The following is a 23,594-nucleotide window of genomic DNA, read 5'->3' as shown; positions in this document are numbered from 1 at the left end:
TGGTGTGAACTGTGGGGTGTCCTGTGCAAGGACAGGAGTTGGACTCGATGATCCTTGTGGGTCCCTCCCAACTCAGGACGTTCCATGATTCTACGATCCTATCTTCCTCTCCAGCTGCTGCTGGACTGACCACAGTGTCCTGATTGAGGTAATAAAAATGGAACAGTCCCGGAGAGGGTGGCAATATGTTCATGCGCTCTTTACGTTTACTGTTACTCTGGTATTTCAGGCTAGAGGTTATAGGGCTTCTGAAGGGCTGAGACTGCAGCAAGCAGCTCTGTCTGATGAGAAAGAGAAATTTACATTAAAAAATGTAAATAAACAACCTTACCCACACAATCTCTCATTCAGGCATGTTCCAAGATGGGAAAAAAAATCTTTAGGGAAACAAACATCAAAATGCTGAAAAAAACCTGATTCTAAAAAAATTAATTCTTCGTAATAACAATAAAAACTCTAATGGTCTCTTCTACACACGATTTTGAATTACTGTCTTGTGATAGCACTGTTCTAAGGATGAACGAGCTCTGAAGATATCTAGGAACACAAGTTTTTTGCAAACTTTCATTTCAAATATATTTTCCTCTCACTCCACATTTCAGCAGTAGTGACATTATATTGAGCCAAATATTTTTTCCATCAGTGAGGCAATACCTATCGCTTCCATGTTCTTCTGTACACACAATAAATAGCTAAATGGCCTTCACCTTTATTGACTTAAACTCACAACATTTCTGAAAGAATTGCATTTTATTTCTTTAAAAATATTTGATCTATTCACAAACAGAATCATTACCTAAATTTATAATCATAAGAAAATAGTAGAAAATAAACAGTACTGAAAGGCCAGTATTTTGATGAAACATCCAGACTATCACACTTGGCAGACAAATGTACCAATGACAAAATCTTCAGACAGCGACTGTCATAAAAAAGCCGTAAGCTTTAAAACGTGTCCGTCCCTGAAGAATCTGAATCGCCACATATACTACTCACACTCTGCATTTGGTTATCTGCGTTCATGGGAGGCAGCTTCACTGACACCTTTGCTGCAGAAACATGTGAATTTAAATGTGGGGCAGCATTCTCTCCTAAAAAAAAAAATAAAAATAAAAAAGGAGAACAAAACACATTATGTCAAACAACTAAATGGTACTGAAGTCATCCCCATGTTGCATTACTCCATGGAAATAAAAAGACACAGACAGCTCTACTGTCCACAGTTTTGAGGCATTTCAAAAAGCGCTGGTTTAGCCATCAGTTCTCTCTATCAGGTAATAAAGGGATGAATTTATGGGCATATATAGACTGGGTAGTATTTACATATAGATATAACACACATACACATACATATACATATCTAACCTCCAGTAGGCCCAGAATAATTTCAAATATGTATACTGATGTTTCCAACAGAAATGAAATGAGATCTGTGGATACTCACAGTATTTCTAAATTCCGTTTATATGTCTGTCTGTTTGCATCAAACATTTAGAAAACATTCGGGTTGTTCAATACCACATTTCTATATATAACTATAAAAAGCAAATGAATCCAAGTCGAAGCCATTGGCTACAAGCCCTACAGAGAAAAACCCGCTGTCAATGCTTCAGCTGCCCAAAACACAAGTGAGAAGTAGTTTTAGCTCTTCCCTATCCCCAACCCATTTCCCTTACTCATTAAGGGTCCTTCTTGCTATTCCTTTGTGGTTTATCTCCTTTCTTTCATCCTCTGACAGACTCCAGAGAAAACGTCCACAGCCTTCCCCCCAGAGATGTGGCTTGCAGGACTTTACAAGCCACATTCATCTTCCAGCAAGCCCGAGATGGCACTTGGCCACTTCCCATTCTTGCCATCTGACCCTGCAAAATGTGGGGTGTCCTGGGAGAGGGACAAGGCCCCTGCACAGCCCAGCCAGTGCCTCTTCACCCAGGGGGTGCTGGACACTGGAACAGGCTCCCCAGGGAGGTGCCACGGCCCCAAGCCTGACAGTGTTCAAGAAGAGACTGGACAACGTCCTCAGACACACGGTGTGAACTGTGGGGTTGTCCTGTGCAGGGACAGGAGTTGGACTCCATGATCCTTGTGGGTCTCTCCCAACTCAGGACATTCTGTGATTCTGTGCCAGCAGTAGGGGGGACACGTCCCCCAGGGCTTCCAGCAGCACTGGCTGCTGAGCAGCTGGGGGGGATCTCTGCAGCGCTGGGAAGTCCCCACATCTGGGAACGATTGGAGGGGTGGAAAATGGGAAGGGAGAAGGGTCATGGGCAAGAGTTACTATATTTAGGCAGAGGAAGGAGATAAGATGAATCAGTTCATGGAGCTGGGGGAGCAAGATATCAACCAGGCTACAGACACAGGACGAAGGAGGATGGGAGAAGTGGCATTGGATGAATGGTACAATATTCATAAAGCTACAGAAAGAGCATTTTGAGATTGCAGTTGTTCTTGGGAACAACTGGGACAACTGTTCTTGGGAACAAAATTATTTTACCTGCAGCAGCTACAAGCAAAACAAACACATGAGTCTGTGTACAACAGCAAAGGCTCTCTTGGAGTTTGCTCTGATTCCAATAAGCTCCAACAATTCTCCCTTCCTCCGTGATAGACTAGGTAATTAAAACACTAATGTCCCAATAAACCCAAGAAGTTAGGCTTTCTTTCACCCCAGTTAATTATCTACAATATCACTGTAATAGTAAACTGCTTTCAACTGACTTGCAGCAAAGCATGCTTCAAATGGCTAATTAAAACAACAAAAACCCACTGCTAAAATAAAATTTCATCCCGTGTTTTTCATGCTAGAAGAGCTGCCAACAGCCTAGGAAGTCAAACATGAACGAGGCCAAAGACAGTAAAGCCAGGACATGGAGCAACCTGTGCCAGCCAAGGCTCCTGCCCCTCGGGAAGGCAGCAAGAGCACGAGAGCATTTTTTGTGTCCCCAGGGAATCAAAACGTCACCTGCGCGTCACAGCTGCTTACACACTGTGCAAGAAGCAATGTCCACAGTTTAACCAGACTGTCCTCACTGCCTGGACACCCTTCGTCACTCCCAGGCTGAATTCCTCGACAAAGCACAGCTGCCAGCATTTGGGTTGGCATGAGCCTGAGCAAACCTCACACACAGAATCACGGAATGGTTTGGGTTGGAGGGGACCTTCCAAGCTCATCCAGTGCCAGCCCTGCCATGAGCAGGGACATCTGCACCAGCTCAGGTTGCTCAGAGCCCCGTCCAGCCTGGCCTGGGATGTCTCCAGGGATGGTTCAGCCACCACCTCTCTGGCCAACCTGGGCCAGGCTCTCACCACCCTCAGGGCCAACAATTTCTTCCTCATGCCTGGTCTGAATTTCCTCTCCTTTAGTTTAAAACCATCATCCCTTGTCCTATCGCAACAGGCCCTGGTAAAAAGTCTGTCCCCAACTTTCTTATCAGCCCCTTTTAAGTACGGAAAGGCCACACTAAGGTCTCCCCAAAGCTTCTCTTCTCCAGCTGAACACCCCAACTCTCTCAGCCTGTCCTCCCAGCAGAGCTGTTCCAGCCTCAGATCATTTCTGTGGCTCCTCTGGCCCCATGACACAGGAGCAGTAAGAAGACAGAGGGAATTCTGCATCTTCTAGACACAATTCAGAAGCACATTTACAGTAACACCACAAAGATGGGCAAGGAAAATGTTTTGGTTTTTTCCAGAGGTACTTCCACGAGCTGAGTCTGCAGCCATATTTGCGTGATAAAAATAGGTTATTCAGAAGGGGAACTGAAAAAAAGCAAAGCATTTATTTGGTTAGACATGAAGCTGACACACAGTAAAGACATGAACGTGTAATGCCCGAGGAAACTTTTTAAATCATCCTAGACGCTAAACCAACTCTCTAACACTGCATGTAGTTTGATGCTTTCAAAGCTTGACTTTGTTAATAATTTCCGCAGTCATGTCACATTCTATGATGTCATTGTTTCAACAGCTGTTTTCAGCTGTTGAAAAAAAAAAGAGAAAAAGAGGTAAAAAAAGATAATATTCCCTTATCCCAAGGCTCTGTGTTAACTTCTGAAGTATTTGATTTTGGGGTGCTGAAAGAAAGTTTCATATTAGAGTACATTCTTCCTAACACATACGCTAATATATTTTATGGACATACTGTAGTTCAATTTTATGATAGACATAAAATGCTGAAAGAACAGAAAAATTAAAAGAATAATTCCATCTACTTGCTCAACAGAAAAGTTACCAGGTCCTGAGGTATTGAGATATCCTGAAAGATAAGCTTAAAAAAGGGAAATGTTTATTTCAGTTATTTGTTAAACACAGAAAACTTAAGTCTTTGACTCTGTTAGATGGAGGCAGAAAATACAGAACCTGGATTTTTAGCATTTTCACTGTAAACAAAACCTATGGCTATCCTACTACATGGGAGATTCTGCTCCGTGACTGTAACTTTCCAGGCTAGAAAGCCGCTAGTCCTGAAACTCTACATTCGCCCAAAAATACAACTATTAAGTTGTATTCCTGCTCACGTATATGTTATTTACTGCTGTCTGTATCTGCCTTTTGCTGCACACCAGTGACAACACTTGTATAGTCCCTGGCCAGCTCCTTCGTTAAGAATGTGATATTCCATTTCATCTCTTCCTCCCATCAGAGAACAGCTCATGACCACTATTAAGATGGTTTCCTCTTAGACAACGAGCTCTTCACCGCCACAAATATGCAAATTGCAATGGTGCTTATAATCTTTTGATATGCCGTAAAAATGGAATGGAAAATTCCTCCATCTCCAAAGCAGTGCGGGGCAGGCAGGCAGGTAATCTTCACAGCTTTTTTCCTCTTTAGAGGCTCTGGAAGTACTCAGTACAATTTTGTAATCATGCACTTAGATGTATTTATAAAAAATTTCCTTGTTAAAATCCAATAAATGGAACATGTGGCCTGAGGTAACCTCCAGCTCTCCAAATTCATTGTCACCATCTAAGAGAATACTTTCACAGAAACTGTGCAAACTGACACTCTTAATAAGCGTGGAAGGGTCCTTGACTGGTAGAAACTCAACAGTGACGAAAACATCTTAGTGACCCACTGATGGAAAAGGTCAGATTTCAGATCAGAGATTTTTCCTGTTCTTGGCAATCTATAACAAATTCATGTACAGTACTAAATTTCCAGATCTTTGTTTAACAGAAACATAAAAATTAATGGTGTGTCAACCATCTGGTGACCTGTGAAGGGAGTTTTTTTCTCTAAGAGGTACCATCACACACAGAGTGTGCTCTATGCAAGTGTCTCGTGAATGTATGCCAAATGGAAAAGGAATTAAAGACACTGAAGGGAGGTTTGGTTACTAATACCATATGGCAACAATAAGAACAAAGAAAAATGTTTTAATCTTTCTTTTTAGATTTTTCTATTTGGCAAAATAAAAAGACTAAACAAGTCTGACTTTTAAGCCAAATAAAAACCACGTGCTTTAACTCCTTCAAGTTGGTGTTCATACATTACATAAAACTTCTATTTTTAATCTATCCGGAGGTAAACCAGACCTATATCATCAGTGGAAAGAGCTATCTTCAAGACAATAAATAGGGAGGGATTTGAAGGATCAGGACTCAGGTTATCGTTTCAGTATAAAACCAGAGCCACAATTACTGTAGTTACCTACATATTACTTCCTAAAATGTAAGAACAACCATCACTCCCCAGCAAACCTCCCTCTACTCTCTAACATAACAACTGAAGCAGCAAATGTCTAAGAGCAAGAATAAAGTTCCAAGCATAGGTAAAAAGAACCCAGACCAGTGCTTTCATTCCTTTAATAGCACGGGTTGATATGAATGGCTTGTTTCTTCTTCTGCCAGATTCCATCTGCTTCACTTTGTTTATCACTGACTTCAAAGTTTAAAACACTGTCCCAACAAATAACTTCCTCCAGATGGCATTATCTCCAGCGTTCTGAGCACTGGGGATAACACAGCACCTGCAGGGCTCTTACTCAGCGTCTTAAAATCTCCAATGAAAGCGGCTTTCTTTTTTTTTTCCCAGTGTCATTCCCCCATTCTGCTTTTTCCCTACAAAGAAGATTTTACATCTGGGATATAGTTACAAAGACCATTAGCAGGGAAACAGAGTTGTCAGAAATTCTTTACAGTAATGACTGTAAAGTAAAGCAGAATACCCAGAAGACCAAAGGTAACAGAAACACTATCAGCAGAAACACTTTATCTGCTCCTCTTACCTGTAGGTAAAGATGTGAGATATGTATTTGTGCCAATGTGTGTCCAATCCATGTCTCCATGGATACCTGTAGGGTACCAAAGAAAAATTCACTTATTTTCGTACCTGGTTGTCCAGGGAATTTATCGAGTATAGCAACCCAAGAAGCAGCGTTTCCGACAAAATCAAAATTACTCCAGACTTGCTGGGCAAACATATACTGCTAAGAAACAGCCATATTTTGATGTAAGCAATTCTGAGGGCTACACTCAAAGGTGAAAATACACTGCAATGTCAGTCATATTACTAATTATAAGGAACAATATTTCCAGTCCAGACTCATGCCCAGTTATACCCTGCATATTGGCTACATAATTCAATGCTGCTGGAATGTATTGACTTACACAATTGTGAGTGGCTATGGTAATGAACTGGCCACATGGCTTCAAGATGGTAAGGAATACAACATTGTCAGAAATTAGCATGACCATCACATTTTTCAAATAATGCAATTGTTTGGACGAAATGGCCTCAGGTTGCACCAGGGAAGGTTCAGATTGGATATTAGGAAACATTTCTTCACAGAAGGGCTGTCGGGCATCGGAACAGGCTGCCCAGGGCAGTGGTGGCGTCACCATCCCTGGCAGGGTTGAACAGAGATGAGGTTCTCAGGGACATGGGGCAGTGCCAGGGGTGGGTTAACAGCTGGCCTCAATCATCTTAATGGTCTCTTCCAACCAAAATGATTCTATGATTCTATGAAAATTATTCCCAGTTCATTAGAATTGGGAATAATATCACTCCTCCACTTTTCTAGCCCTGGTCCATGACTACCTTGAAGCCCTATGCACATTTATGTTATTGTGGAGAAGGTGTCCTCTCAGCTCTGCGAGAAATGAAAGAAAAAAAAAATCTTCAAGCACGTGTGGTTTTGAGGGCAGGGACTCTGTTCTCATAGTGTAAATGCTTTGCCAAGCATGGTGCCCTTGGTGCAGGTCAGAGCGCTGCCTTCTACCAGGACAGAAATCCAGAAAGCAAGAACAAGATGCTCTGCAAACGCACCCGGTTCTGTTCTTGGAACTCAAAACCAGATTGCCCCAAACTTTCACGACAAACAGAAATGACTCTAGGCGAACTTAGGCCAAATTTCTAGGGTTGAGTTACACGAGAGGGATAGATTTACAATTAAAACACTTCAGTTGTTTTACAGAAATGGACTGACATCTGCAGGACTCGTGCCAAAAATGTCTGGATTTAAAAGCACGAGTCTACTGCCTGAGCTGAAAAAACACAGTTTCATTCTCAAAGGTTTCAGCCAACTCATAAACCTCCATAAGTGGGTCACAGACACCAGCGGAGACAGAAAACTATATAGTGTGAGTTCAGTTCAAGTTTTGACCTAAACTTGGCAAATTCCAGCTTTAGATGGTGCAATGTACTTACAGAAACACTGCATGCAAGCACACAGAAAATAAACATGCATACACACACACTTTTCTCTTTGCTTGTTTGTTTAAACCCTAATGTATATCTTAGCTATAAATATTTTTGAAAAGAAAATAAATTCAGATCCCGAGTCAGTAAAGGGGGGTGGGACGCAGGCTAAGCAGCTAACAAATTTTTCAAGGCAGAATATTTGAAAATGATTTTTCCTCCTCTCAAGTCTGAGTTCAAGGTTCAGTGGTTTTCCAAAACATCTTATATTCCCACCAACAGCAACACTAAACAGAACAACAGCTAGAAATACATACAATAAACTAGAACCAGATTTTTCAAAATCCAAAACACAGAGACCAGTAGGGAAGGGCAGACAGAAAGCAGCTCTGAAAACATCCAGGAATGAGATTGCAGAGTTTGCTAAAGAAATATTTCCTTTTGGTTCCCAAAATCTACTCTGCTCCTTCAGATCTGGCATATTTTGCTCTGCAGAATATCTCATGGCTTAACAAGTTTGTTCCCTGGCTACAAGTCTTGCTGTTGTTTCCCAGCAAATCACTTCCAAAAGATGTGCAACGATGTTTCCAAATAACTACAATAAGTATTAATACTAAGAAGAAATATTAAAAGTCAATTTGTTTTTTCCATACAGATGCCTGTGATTTTTGGATGTGCAATTTGCTAGAAACAAATAGGGTTTTTTAAAATTTTTAAGCACTGCTGTTTCTTGACTGAAACCATTTTCTTGAGGAGAACTGAGATGAGAGGTCTGCGGTCAACCTTGAAGCAGCAGCTTTTATGTGTAAGTAAAAAAGGAGAAGGAGTTGGTTCATTATTGGTCCCGAGTCTTTGAAAAACACCAGGAAAATGTGTGTCTTGTACACGGGCTGGGAGGAGGAGTAATCTCTAAATCCACAAGAGGCAACCAAGGTAAGCAGCTGGTGGACTCAGGAGAATCTGACAAGTGATAATTAAAAAACGGCATATCTAATTGTGTAATTAATATTTTATTTGTTCAGTTAAATTAAATATCACCTACATAGCAATCTTTTTCTCATCTTCTGCAAAACCTAACAAGCGAGTGGACAGGAAGGTAATTTTAAAAGTATGTTTGTATAAATATTCAGCTCTGTTATCCACACCTTCATGTTTGGGGATGCAAAAGATATTGTAATGCCAGTATCTGAAACAAAATAAAGAAGCTCAAAAAAAAAAGAACTCGAATGATCGATTCTGGGAATTCACACTAAATTCTAAGATAAAGTTATGCAGACTTCCCTCAGGATGAAGAATTATTCACTGCAAACCTAGCAGTAGGACTGGCTCCACCGAGACCTTGTATCTTAACCATATTAATTGCAGCAATACCGCCTCCAGCTTATCTACATTGTACCACAATGCTAGACATAATGGCGTTCATAGCCTACATGGGGAGTGGCAAGTGGAAAAAAAAAATAAAATCAAAGCATCTTTTTAATTCTTAAAAGTTACACGGCCTGTTTTCATTTTAAAATAATTTAAAAAATAATTTACGCGAGTAATTAATGTTGAACAAACAAATGCAATGATGTTTCATCATAGATTAGGGTTTGAAAATGAACATCTTTCCAGTTCACACTTAAAATGAAGATGGGTGTCCCAGTGAGGAAATCCCCTCAGTGAATGATGTTATTTATAAGTGATGGTGCTGCCAGGACACATTGGGTTATTCTGGAGTCCCCTCCTGCCCTCAGCTCAGTTGGGCCCAGCCAGTTAAATTACCAAGAGTCACTCCACGTGCTGCTCTTATGTGGTCCTTGATGCGTGGTTGTCCGTGTCACTTGGGATGCACATATGACAAATCTCTACTTATCAGATGAGTTCAGCATGTTGCAGGTCAAGCCCGAGCACATTTATCTGCAGCGATGCTTGTGCCGCACGTGCTCACCAAGCACCGCACGCCATCCAGCCCTTTTAAATCCTCAGCTACACAACTGCTAAAAAAATTATTAGGGATGGAAGAGGCCAACTTTCAGTGAATCGGAAGTCACAAGGTACTTCCTATCGCTTAAAAATGTGATGGGAGACCTTGGTGAGCTCTCCATCCAACAGACAAGAGGGCTTCCTGGGCGAGGAGGTGACGTTCCCTCCGGCCAGGGCAGCGACCTGCACCCACATTTGAATGAAAACCAGGGGATGGGCATCGGGACGGAAACAGAAAACCTTCTGTACCGTGCTGCCTGAATGGCAGTGCTGCAGAGCAGGATTTCCTCACTGCCAACTCACTTTTCATGTATAACAGTCACTAAACTATTCTTATAAAACTTATAAACTATTATTCTTATAAAATCAAATAGGATATACTCAGCATAAAAAACCCCTGTTCAAATAACAAGTGTTTTTGCAGATGAACGCAAACAAAATAGTTGTATTTCTCTATCCTGAATACTTAAATATCACCTGACCCTACACATTTGTTTTGATGATTTTCACTTACAAAGTCATAGGATTCTCCCTATGGAAACAGTTTGCCGTGACTCCTATTAATGTACTACCGTCACAAAGATCTGGCACATTAAAATGCTTATACCTACAGCACAATTACTCTATTTTGGTAATTACACCTTTTAAAAAGGAGATCATTAACGCTTGACCCAGGAAAAACAAAACAAAACAAGACAGAACAAACCCAGCCCTATACAGTTAGCATTTCCCAGTGATGTTCTAATAAACACCAGGATGGCTCTACGCACATTTCTAGTAGATACACCAAACAACTTGTTAAAAAGGAATCTTTTCAACCATCTGTTTATCAGCAGAAGATGGCCACTACAGGGCTTAGCATTTCTGCCTATCAATTCACTTTGAAAAATGTATTCTAGGAATGAGCAATTCTAGGAAATTTTGAGACACAGGCGATTTTTCTATTAGCTCAGAAAGAATAATGTAGCAACCTACATAAGTAAGCAGAGGGTAAAATAAGGAAAACATTAAATATCTGTACTGGAAGATCTGCTGGGAGACACCTACTATGTAAGTGTCCAGACCCTATTCTGCCAAAGACCTTTTAATCCTTCTCCTGAAACGAGCACCTGGTGTGATGACAAGTAATGTTGCCTCTACAATCTAATGCCCAGGACCAGAAACTCAGAAAAGTCTGAGAGTAAATATATGGTTTTATCCTGTGCTGTTTTAAAGTTTGTTAAAATCTAAAATGTTTAAACTTTGTGCAATGGAAAGAAGAATTCCTCCTGGTAAAATTAAAAAATATAATAATAATCCAATAACCTTGGCCTGTTACATGGGAAAGAGTAAAACCAAAATTCCTTTGCAATACTTGGGTGAGTCTGAGCTCTGAATCCGTAGAATAAATGAACTGCAGAAACGTATTGCTGGAAATCTATGCTACCTATTCAGCACACTACACCACCTTAACTCTCAGGCAGATCGCTGCTGATTTTAACCTCCACCTCTGCTAACTGCTATAAAAAGCAGGCAAAATAGTGCAGACTGCTCGCAGCAACACTGTGCCTCTTCTTGAAGGTTTCACTACCCACCACCGGTTCCCCAGCAGCAACAGTGAAACCAGTAACTGTTGTCAGCAACCCGGCTGGGCACAAACCTCGGAGCCGCGGTCAGGCAGCACCTCCCGAGACACGGAACATCCTCACTGGCATCTGGGCAGATGTTCTTTACCTCCAAAGCCGTGTACACACAAGCTGAAATTTGGAACGCTGGCTGCATTAACTGATGGTGACAACTCCTTCTCAGCACCTGCTTCCAACTTATTTTAGAAAGCACTGCAGCTCTTTGACATTCGCTCTTCCCAGTTCAAGCTGTTGGTGCCAAACCGTGTGTGCACTCGGGTCATCAACAGCTTTCTTCATTGCTTTGGGCCACAAGAATGATTAATATTGCTCGTAGGCAGCCTGAATGAAAATCATTTATCAGTTGTCTTGGTTTAAATATCCCTGGCCAAAACACAGGGAAACCTGCAGTGCAAAGTGTACGGAAATGTGTGGGAGCAGCGTCCTTGCAGAGGGGTGGGCTGCTGCGTGTTGATGGGACACGGCTGGCGCAGGTGAACGGCACAGGCACCTCAATTTAAGAGTTCTATAGGATCCGCAGGAAGAGCAATTATGGAAAGCTCCTTAAGAAAGCAGCTTTTGCAAACCCTCCGCATACCTGACAATGACAGAAACCCAATTATTTAGCACAATCATAATCTGCCACATGACACCCAGTGTGTAGCAGAAGCATAAAGGCAAAAAAATCTTCTCTCGTGTGCCTCACGGAATTTAATGGTTCTCCAGTATTTTACTGGAAGCAAATTCATTCACGTTATATAGACACACATGCACTCCCAAGTTCAGTAACGCTAACTCTGCAAGTATTAGATAAATCAATCCGCTTTCTAGCAGCTTCTTGCACACGCTCACAGGAAGACCAGAAATTTTTAAAATATACATTTTTTTTTCTCTCCCTCTCTTAAATATCACGAAAGAACAGAGTCTTACACTTAAAATTCAATACATATACAAGCTGGGGAGAATGTTTCCTCTCACCGTTACTCTGTCACTGAGAGTTACACAGCCTACACAAGCAGAAGCGAACAAATGCTTAAAGATCATCTTTCTTTATACAAGACAACACTTGAATGTCACTGTTATTTGATGCAATTGTTTTTTTTAAATCGTGGAGGGCGAGAACACACATGTTGCAAGGTCTCTTGGACCAGGACTGTCTCCTACCGTGTAGGAAGCCTGGCGGAAAGGAGCCTGGATCACGGCTGAGGCCTCTCAGTGATTCTGCAATGCAAACCATCGCACAGTTCTACTGCCCAGGTTACAGAGTAAATCACCCAATCCCTTCCTATTCCTTCAGAGGAGAAATAAACAGGTTAATGCAGCATTGTCTGTCGCTCTGTATTTTTAGAGAACTACTTGGGAAGTGAGTAGCGTAGTAGCCAAGGTGTAGCATTATTCACACAACCTACATTTATCACACACAGAAAGTTTCCTGGAAACGTATTCTAAATCCGATAAGAAAAATCCTCATTAAGAATCATTTGCTTGTTTAATTTTCACTTACTGAGCTTTAATGTACCATAAAAGTAAGTAATAACAACAGTGCCTTAAATAAATATTGCTTGTCCTGTACTCATTAATGTTTTAGAAGAACACAAAGCTGCCTGTAGATACAGGAAGCTTCTGGAAAATAAAAACTAACCAATCACATAAACTAAAACGAGAGCTTTAAAGAATTTTTTGTTGAACATGGAGTTCAACAAAAATGTATTCTGTTCACTGTACACACGACACCAATGGGAATAAGAGCCAGTTCAAGTTCTAAGTTACCATTACTTGGGTAATAGCTTCAAGCTGCAAGGCACAGCTGTACGGGCCCAGCCAGACAGGCTATCACAGCAATGCTTTGATAGCATGGGGCCCTTAAGTGTCAGGATATAGAAAAGGCAGCAGTTGTTGGCTGTGAAAACAGTCTGATACAAACCAGATGGGGACTTACTTGATGGGCAACACAAAGGAAAACAATTGGCTCATTCAACAAAGTCAGGCCACTGCCCCAGAGAATTAACAGAAGACAATAACAGTCAACCAGAGTTGATGCAAACAAGAAACAGCCATGTGGTTACGGTTTAAGGAATTGTTTCTCCTCAGACTAAACATAAAGTTTTGATTTCTAATTCTTATATTCATTAATTTCAGTCTCGTTTACAAGCCCCCCCCCCCTTCCTCCAAAGTCTTCCGTATAATTCATTTATGTAGCACGAGCTTTCACACACCTACTTAAACAAGAAAAAAATTAGATGACAAAGGCAGCTCTATTAATCTAACGTTTCCTGAAGAATGCCAAGACCACAGACAACTTTCTGAACCATGTCAAAACAACGTTACAGATACACAGCACACAGTGTGTTATTAGACACATTTGCATGCATGTGGCAGTAGAGTTACTGATTCTTTTTGGTTCGAAATGCATAAAGCCCAGTAGGTCACATGCTGAGTTACCAAAGTACAGATGTCTTCCAGTTTTGTCAAGAGCTCTTCTGGTTTCTTACTTAACTTTTTTTCAGAAGTAAACTTCTGCCCAATTATGTTACCACATAACAGTTTGGGTTGTCAGGCTGCAGTTAAAAATATACTAAATTAGCTATTATACCCAACTTCTTGTGAAGCAATCAAAAATTTAAAAATTGGCTATTTCAGCCATAGCTCAAAAAAAATCCCCAACCCATTCATTTTTAGAAGCTTGTAGAACATTATGGTCCAAAAATCTTAATTGCTCTTGCTGTTTTATTACAGGAAATATAAAAGTGACATGTGCAAAGGTATTTTGATTACAAATTACTTACAGAGATTGCACAATAAGTCAGACCTCTAAGGGCCTTCTGCAATTTCACTCTCAGACTGAAAACATCTGAACTTTCTTTTCATATACTTCAAAATATTCCCTCTGGCAGGCTCTGCGCTGCAGCGCTCTACACGAGCGTGAACGCTTGGATGGCACATTCTGAAATGCAGTCACACACCCAAAAAAGTACGTGTACAAAATGCGGTGACACACAGATGTCTCGGCTGCCTTATGGTGGCTAGTTCACGGATTTCTGAGCTAGCCACGTTGCATGGCGAAAACATCTCCTAAACACATCAGTCGGACCTACGACGGGTACATAAGAAGTCTACTCTTCCTTCTAAGTGCTTCACCCTCCACGCAGACTTGTGAGAAGCAGCTGGGTATAAAGAATTTAATGTATGGCTCTCATTGAACAGCCCATGCTGGACGTACAGAGCAAGGGTGTTTGTCCTCAAAGAAAGAAAAAGACCAAATGAATTAAGGAAATATAAAGACAGGCCCTAAACATCATCTTAAGTGATTCTAGCTTTTCACTGCTGCGGTGCTCAAGCATGAGCATGGTTTTACTTCAAAAGAAAAAAAAAAAAATAAAGACTAAAATTCAGCCTTGGCCGCATTCAAAACAACCGCCATATATTGTAGGTAGAAAAGTAATTTTTTTCCTGCAGTTTCCTGCTGTAAGCACAGAGCCAACACTCCAACAAAGCTGTTGTGTGCTGCTCTCTGTCTGAGCTAAAACATCTCCCCGGCTTATTTCCAAAAGTGCAGCCAAATTCTTGAAACCTCCAATGAAGGGCTGGGTTGTCACATCATTGCAGAGAAGATTTTGCCTGCAGCGCTGCTATTACTCATTTTTCACATCATATATATTGAGGTCAGAACACTTTTTTTTTTTTTTTTTTTTCCATACAGCTGCAATTTTGGGCTGAGTCTCTTTGCTAGACCGTTTCTAGAAGATTACGAATCTTGGGAACACAACGGCCTTTATCAAGCCTTAACCTCAGAGATACCGGCTGTCGCGGCCTTGCGTTTAAAAGCAGATGAGAGAGGAGCAAAAACCTCTTTAAATCCCAGGTCTGCCTGTAGAGGCAAGAGCTCCAAAAGCTCCTGTAAAAATGGGTTTGGATGTGGTTGGTCAGAGAACGCCTCCACAAAGGACGGCGGGTCAGGGCCGGCTGGAGCAGGGGAACACGGCTGCCCGGCTGCTGTTACAGTGAGGACTCAACAGGGAACTGCTCCCTCCTTTCTTTTCTCTTTTTTTCCTTTTTCTTTAATCAGGAAGGAAGCTTCGTCTTCAGAAACAAGCATTCCCTGTGTAATCTCCCTGCTTGCCTTGTCTCCAGGAGCGGTTCCAATTACTGAAATAAGCAACATGCGAAGCAACACGAAGTTAATCGTGTATTTGCACTGTAACTCGAACCAGTAAATATTTCCCATTTATAATTTTGATTTACGTATCAGGGTACAATGCAGCTGTTAAGTAAATAAAACAATTTTCTCCAGATTTCTAATTATGGCTTAAAAAAAAATAAAATTAAGCAACTGCCAGCAAATTCCATGCTTTTTACTTCTACTGAAGATACAATGGCCTGACAAGGACAGAAACTGCAGCTGTTAGACTGGCTTTAAACAAACACAGCCCTGCCTAACTCTTGCAATATGTAGAGTGCATAAAACAAGGCTAGAATACGCAACCCTGAGATTATTTAATATAACAACCTGAGTTAGGATGGAGATCAGCAGATCACCCCATATTAAGTCCAACCTGCACTGATTACATAATTTTGAACCAAAATATAAATGTAATTCCACCAGACCCAGAAAACGTGAGATACACATTTTCATTGTTCGCATATGGTTGGTGATTTATTATTTTGCATTAAAACTATATGCCCACCTGACATTAAAAAAGAGAGAGTTAATGAATGTCAAAGTTGTGCCATAGACAAAGCAGAATAGTTGCCTCCCTGTGGCCAAAGCACTGGGGGGATAAAAATGCATTTTACAGAACTGCTACATATTTTGCGTCACACGCAACAACTTTCACTCAGGTTGTTTAGAACTGCACTTTAAAACAGTTCTTTCTTCTTTAATGCAAAACGTAAGTTTTAGATTAGAGAAGAATGACAACACAGATAGAAAACTACTAAATCTAAATTAAGTTTTTCTAGGTGTACTTTTTTTTTTCCTAATGACAGCGGTCATGATAAAAACCAGAACACAGTAGTCCACAGACAAAATTTAACCCATCTCCATCATTTACTACTGTTCTTTGCAAACGCAGCCACCAAAAAGCACACATTTGCAACTGGTATTTCAGAGATGAGGATTTATTGTATTTTACTTTCAAAATTAGTTTTATGGAAGAGGAAAAGTGTTTGAACTGAGTTTTACGTTTGCACATTACTCAACGCTGTTACAAAATGCAGTCCCATCTGCAGCCTCAGCAGTGAGCAACAGGTCACACATGACAACTTTAATCTTCACTCCCTAGTCCTGACCCTATTTTTAAGAAGAAAGCTGCTTTGGCAGACTCATTTCTCAAAATCAGCATGTTATCAAAGTGGAGCATTACCATTATTTATATAGTGTTCTTCATTTGGAAGACATCCTAGATAACATTCACTCCATGCTGTTGCCTTATTTGAAAGTTTCCTGGGCTCCTAGTCTTAAGAAATGAATCACATGGGCACTGGAAACATGTATTTATATTTAATTACAGGCAGTCTTTGTGTCGCTGTATTGAGAAGCTGGTGCTGGAAAAACCTGGCGTCTCTTCAGTGCATAAAAGTAGAAGATCTTTTTAGTCCTAAAGTATCTGGATGAATAAGCAAATAAAGTACTTTGGTAACGACACTGTTCAAGAGTATGAAAACTGCTGGTAAATCAAGCCTGCTCACAATGTAATAAGCAGTAAAATTAAAAAAAAAAAAACCAACAAGATTACAATTTGACTGTGGACACCAATCATCTAAATATCTGTCTTTATTAGCTGGTTAAGTTCTATTAATGATTTTACAGCTACGTCTCGCCTCTGCTAGCAGTGCAAAAATTTACGAAGCTTTAAAAAAGGAAAAAAAGTTTAATGGCTGTGAATGACAGCTTTTGTAAATCCCCCGTCTCCTTTATAAAAGAAGTTTGGAGACAGATAGTGAGAACCTGTGGGTTATTCATTGCTCACATTAAGCCACCTCCACTTGGCATATAGGCTCTTGTTCCAGTAGTTTCTCTTTTGCCCAGTCACTCCCCACACAAACACGCGGCTCCTTCCCATTTACAGAGTGCTTTAAAAACCTGAATTGAGAGCTCTTAACAACAGGTAAAGCTGAAGGGTGTTCAGCTGCCTCTGCCCAAGGATCACCAAAAAAAACAAGGAAAGCAGAAGCTGTTCCTTCTGCTGCCTCGTTCTCAGATGTACACGAGCCACTGAATTATGAAGGGCAACATCTGCCTTCCCTGCCAACCAGAAAAAATAAAACAAACCCGGCACATACTGAAGACAGAAAGCCTACATTTCTCCTATCACAGTGCTGTAAATGTTTCTCCAAGTTGAAATATGTGTTTGTAATACTCCCTGTCTTCACCTGTCACCATATAGTATCTGTGCGATGTGTTGCCAGCACCCAAAGCATCAAGACTTCCTGGTCTGATACCGATGCCTTTTAGAAAAGAAACATAAATTTCACACTAAAAAGGAGACGTGAGATAAGAGGCCTACTTAAATGACTGTTAATCCAAATGAGAATGATAATCCTGAAAGATCCTGTAGTGCATCTGCCAGTGGAACTAAGACAGGGTGGGCAGCAGGTCTACCTGGGATGGCTGGAACGGCTCCTGACTCCGGCTTAGCTGATGTTCATGTAGCAGGATAAAAAAGACTGTGACTGAAGAACGGAAATACATCTTATTCAGGATATGGTCCTTGCAGGCTGTAACCTCTGGCAGAGGCTGTAGCATTGCTCCTGGAGGTACTAACTCCAACCAAATGCTCTGCTGAATAGGACAGTGCTATTTCCCACAACACATCTCGTTATAGTGACATACTGAGGCACATCGTTTAAGAACAACTAGGAATGTCAATTTAAACTCATCCGCCATTACTGCTAACAAATAGGCACGTGAATTAAAGTAGTACAAGACCATAAAAATCAAATGCCTCTTTACAATGTTATGACAGAAGAGGATGTGTTAAGGGATTTCAGACTCAATTATATATATATAAATGAGTAGCAGGTTCAGGAGAGACTATTCTGATCGTTTTCCATGACCTACCACAACACACAGGCCACAGAACAACTCAGCACACTTACTTTCTAGATGCTCATCAGTTCTTTCTTATTAAACCATGGGCTCAGAGCTGTGGAACCACTAATTTGTGAGAAACTTCTCCCTCCAGAGAAGAACTAACTGGAAACAGCCCTCAGGCTGAAGAATTAAGTACATGGGGAGTCTCTGTCCTTAGGTGGCTTGCCCAAGCCCATTAATTTTTGTGTGTGTGTCCCCCATTTATATAAGCGATGTTTGCATGAAAGGGGAAAGCAGGTCAGCCTAGTCAGCTTGCTACCATCTGCTTTTATTCAGAGTTACTCAAGATCAGTGCCAGTGGGACCAGTGCCCATTTAGGGGATTTATTGTGTGTGTTTATTTTTTGCTCTTTACAATGAAGGCAACAGCAATTACTGTAAGTTTGTAAAAGTGCATACAAATCACAATACACAATACAAAGCTGCTTCAGTCAGATCCTTGCGTGTTTACGAATCCTGCACAAGCTGTGAGAAAGGCTGCTTTGGCACAACAATTTGGAAAGATTGGCGAGGAGCGTGTTAATGTCCAGGAGATCTGAGACTTTATTTCATACTTGTTATCAAGGCCATACCCTGCTTGCAATGCACAGCGACTCCGACTGATCCACCGCCCCGCGAGAATCTCACGCAAAAGAAAAAGCATCACGTTCCAGCTTGGCTCCCAGACGGGCTGACAATACGTGGATTTATACAACTGGAAATTGGTAAGAGATCAAAGGTGGACTGTCAAAGTGGAAATAGCAATTTAGGGCTCTCAGCTTGTACATTCCAATCCTTAAGAGTGGATATGCAGCAGCAAGAGGTACTCTCAATGAGAATTCTTCCTAGAATGTGCCTGCCCATTAGAGACACAAGCTACAAAAAATGCCACAACCCCAAAATCAACCAAAAAAACCCTTCCAAACAGGCAAAAAGGAAAAACATGGAGAAATCCACATTGCAGGGATGAGGCAGTGGCACTGCAGGCAGCTCAGCAGAACTGCCTGGCAGTCTGCATTGCTTTGCTTCTAGCAGGTAGTCACCAGTGTTTGAAAAGCAAATGCAATTATGAATTGAATTTTTTTAAAGAAATTCTAATAAATTTGGAAATAAAATCCTTTACGTTGTTAAGATATAGCTAAGAACAGAAGATCCTCAGAACTCTCTCGTGTCTGTGTGATGTGCCACAGACAGTGGACGCTCAGCAGGCACACACACCGGGCACCACAGGATATTTGGAGGCAGAAAGGACATACGAACTCCAGAAGGTACATTGCAGGCTCGATACAACGCACCAGGGGTTTTCAGCTTACCAGTATGAAAAAGGGACTAGTCCCTTATTATTTGCATGTTACAATCCCCATGTATGAGTGAAATACCAGGCTTAATTTTGTCACTGCCCCAAACTTTAGGTTTATGATATATAAAATGCACTTTGAGGGATGCCATAGGTCACTGGAATAGATCACCTGCAATCCTTTAAAATCTAGGCTTGAAGAGGGAATCAGATGAGATTTCTGGATATCTACCTTGAGCTCCAGTAAATCTGAAAAAAGACAAGTAAAAACCCAAGTATTTGACAGCCTCCATAGGAAGTAATCTTTTAAGTAGTGATCATGTCAGTTCAAGTAAGTTTTTCTTTCCCTTTCCCCAGAAAAAAACCCAACTGGTGCTGGAATTTCATTGAAAATCCCTGCTGCTGTCTACAGACCAGAGGAGGGACTTGGTACAGAAACACACCCTGAACCTCAGCAAAATAAATGTGCTTTAAACACAAAGATCTGGCCAAAAGGGAGAAAGAAGCAACTCTACCTGCTTTGACCTGCTCAAGCAATGGGGCTATAGCTGCCAGCCTCACCTCCTGAACTTAAAACTTCTGTGCAGAAACATTCCTTAAACTCATACTGGAAGGTTTCCTGCTCTATTCGTTTTACTGTATGAAAATTGCAATATACCTTCCCCCCAAAGATTCATTATTCACACATCCAGCATGGAGCAGAAGTCGATTCTTATGCGGACGGTACAAGGGAAACTTGAACATACAGAAAACTGTGCAGATTTCACGACGGGTGTAAAACATCATCTGTGTGGGCACCAAGGGGAGACTAAAAGGGGAAGTTTTCTGCCTTAGCACACACCTCCCACAGCAAAAGCCTCAGCAGAAGGTCAGGAAAATGACAATACAAAGCAGTGAGAGAGCTCTGTATCCCTCTGTACCATTTAAGGAGGTGTGAGTAAGAGAAAAACTAATGCTCAGTCTCTTAGAAGCTGTAGAAAATTGCCAAGTGAACAAAAACCCTAATGCATGTAGATCAGAAAGGAAAGAGCCAGGTGACACGTGGTGTGGAACTGGACTCCAGAGGAGAATGACTTCTACCTACAGCCAGTCAGTAGGAAATCCTCAGACTGTGAGGCGGTCTGAGCTCACTTTGCATAGTTTTCTTTAAGTATAAACTGGGTTTTTTTAAATTCTTCATTTTTTTTATCTTGCCTACTTGGATTTTAACTACTTAAGACACCTCAAAAAATCAAATAACATTCCAGGAGTCTAAAAAAACCTACCAGGGAGATTTGTGCTTCACCTGCTCTCTGAACTTGTTAGTAGTTCCTATTGTTCACCCCTTTTGCATGAAGAAGGAAGAGAAAGAAAGGTCTAGAAGATAAAAAGGTCATTTCCCAGAAAGGGACCTTTTGGCAATGGGTGCCAGGATGTGCAGAGTCCCATGAAACCAGCAGCAATTCCTGGTGCTTTGTTTCCCAGAACCCAGATCCGAAGCAGCAGAGCACACCCACAGCAGAAGGACATCGTTGTCTGCATTAACAATTCTATACAGGACTTTCCCTTAAGCTATAAAAAAAAATAAAAATCAAAAGTTCTGTTTTAATATTTTGTCTGAAAAATATCTGGAGTAACTCAGTGGGAAAAGAAGCAACCATAGATATAAATTGCACTTCTTAACAGATAAATAATATTTACAAAAGCCAAGAAATTCAAACCCCCTGTTCTAAATGTAACACAGCTAAATATTGACTTACAGTAATTTAAACTAGAAACTCTCGAGTGTGGCTACTGAGGGGTTTATGCAGGGATAATATGCAAAATGCACTTCAAATGCGTATTTTCTCATGCATGGGCTGTCACAACTGCTATGGTCACATGTGCAGAAAAAGCTAATGAAAGCTCTTTGAGAAGTGATGTTCTAAACCACCTGGAGCACCTCGAAGCCAATGGCTACATATAGAAATGACAGAGTTTCTGTGGGAAACGCAGCTTTGCATTTCTGGACTTGGCCAAATGTAAAATATATTAACTGAATTTTGCCAACAAGCCATCTGATATCGCGGGGAGGTAACTATAGCAAAACCAGAGTCAAAATAGACCAGAAATAAGAGTTCTGAAGCACTGAAAAACTTACATAAGCCTCTAACGGGACATTTGCTTGAAAAGTACCATAATTATAGCTAAGTGATGTCATTACTTCAATTTCGAGATCTTCTCTCAGGAATTAGTCAAATTTAAGGAGCAATGTAGGCTACGTAAACGATTCCCACCTCTCAGGTTGTGGTGGTGGTCTCTCCAGTGTGAAAGAAAAACTCTGTTTTGCTTCACTAGCTGCTGTTTTCAGGGTAGTACCGACAGTCCTCAGCAAAAACCTTTAGTGAAATTCAGCCCCAAAAAAGAAACAGCAGGATATTAAGGAGAAAGTAAACTTTCAGTAGAATAGTTGTTCAGATTTTGGCCAAAGCAGTTCCAGTTCCAAGAAAAAAATAAAGACCTTTAGCCTTATCCTAATCTTCTTCCTTCCTTGAAGCATCTGTTAGAGATTTGCCTCATGCCACAACAGTTTTAAGAAAAAATAACCCAAAACCTAACTCAGAGCAATTTCTGGCTGAAGAAGAGAAGCAAAGAAGTATTTAGTTATATCCAGATTTTCAACATTACAGTTTTCAATACAGCATAATGTCTCTTAACAGAGAAGCAGCCCATTTTCAATACCGATCAGGGACTCTGGAAGCTTTATTTTTTTTTATATGGATTGTTTTAAGGGCTTCTTGCCCTCTTATTCATTTATTGTGCAGATCATCTCCTTCCACAAGCAACTGTGCAATCTCTCTGTGGCAACAAAGCCAATTGCTTAGTGTCCCAATATTACTTTCCCATGTACTTATGGCTGCCTGAATATAATTCACTAGCTGGAGATAAAAAGGAATTACTATCATGAAGTTGTGCTCTCTAGGTCACATTTTGAGAGTCTGTGCTGTAGAAAAAATAATTAAGTGAAGATACATCTACCCCTTGGTTCTGAGCTGCTCATATTAAATTTTAAAAATGCTCTGCAGTCAAGCATTGCCACCTGTTCTTTCATTTTAATTTAAAAATTCTGAATCATGTTAATGTGAGCCCGAAAATGCCTCTATTCTGGAAATATGTGAATTCACCAACCACAACAATTATTATCTTATTAAATTTATGAAGATATATGAAAGAATGGTCCAAAGATTAAAGGGTATTATAAAGCCAAAAATATATATGCATGTATATTATATAGTACAAATATAAGTTTTCAAACCACTGTCTCCACTATGTCTAGAGAAGGCACACATTTCAATTAATAATACATTCAGGCTTTATTTTCAGTTGTAACTTTCAGGAGACATTACCCTTTCGGGCATGATATTGTAACAGTCCTACTGAACTTCAACTTTCATTAGGAGACATCAATCAACTTTCTTTTACTAAAAACACATGTTCACTGTAGACCACAAAAATTTTTCAAACAACAAAAGAAAGCTCTATCGTATATACATTTACGACCATAGACAAAAGAGGAATCGAATCTTGTCATGTATTTATCAACTAAATAAAAAAGGTTTTTTTCATACCGAACTCTAAGTCCAAAACAATTTCCCTTTTCTCCCTACACCCTAAATTCACACTCCATTTCAGGGCTCCTGATTTTCTAAGCTCTAATACCCATGCAACCACTTACCCCTTAAACTCTGAAAAAATACCTAAATGGAGAAGCATTTCAGAGGCAGGATCATTTTCAGGAGAAATTTTTCTCCTTGTCCAGTGCTATTTCTATAAAAGCAACTGCCTGACATTGAGTTTTTATAAACAGGGTGCTTTGAACTTACAGTAACAGATGTGCTTAATTTTAAAATGTTGTATTTACTTAAACCCACGTATACTTATCATGTTGCCAGTTTTCATTTTTCTTTCAAATGATTCTTATTAATTTTTAATCAGTCAAAAAGTTGAGCGTAAGTTCGCTGTGGTGCAGCTTATAGAGACGAGACCTTCTGGTTAAAACT

The 23,594-nt window shown here is 40.5% G+C and overlaps 1 protein-coding gene across 7 annotated transcripts in view; it reads right to left on the bottom strand.

Moving 5' to 3' along the window:
• Positions 1-823: 823 nt before the first annotated feature.
• The window catches only part of KIAA0586 (KIAA0586 ortholog), a 71,849-nt gene continuing 49,078 nt past the window's right edge, over positions 824-23,594 (bottom strand). For 5 of the 7 annotated variants that reach the window (XM_065636308.1, XM_065636310.1, XM_065636312.1 and 2 more), the window contains 2 exons: positions 6,227-6,292; positions 824-1,091 (listed from right to left, as the gene is read on the bottom strand). In XM_065636308.1, coding sequence (XP_065492380.1) covers positions 946-1,091; positions 6,227-6,292 — 212 coding nt within the window. In that variant the 3' untranslated portion in view covers positions 824-945. The remainder of the gene's footprint in view (positions 1,092-6,226; positions 6,293-23,594) is intronic. The other 2 variants (XM_065636309.1, XM_065636314.1) reach the window with 1 other exon arrangement.

Source organism: Caloenas nicobarica, chromosome 5 (genome assembly GCF_036013445.1).
Source record: "Caloenas nicobarica isolate bCalNic1 chromosome 5, bCalNic1.hap1, whole genome shotgun sequence".
Classification (NCBI taxonomy): Eukaryota; Metazoa; Chordata; class Aves; order Columbiformes; family Columbidae; genus Caloenas; species Caloenas nicobarica.
This window is presented reverse-complemented; position numbering and strand designations above follow the sequence as displayed.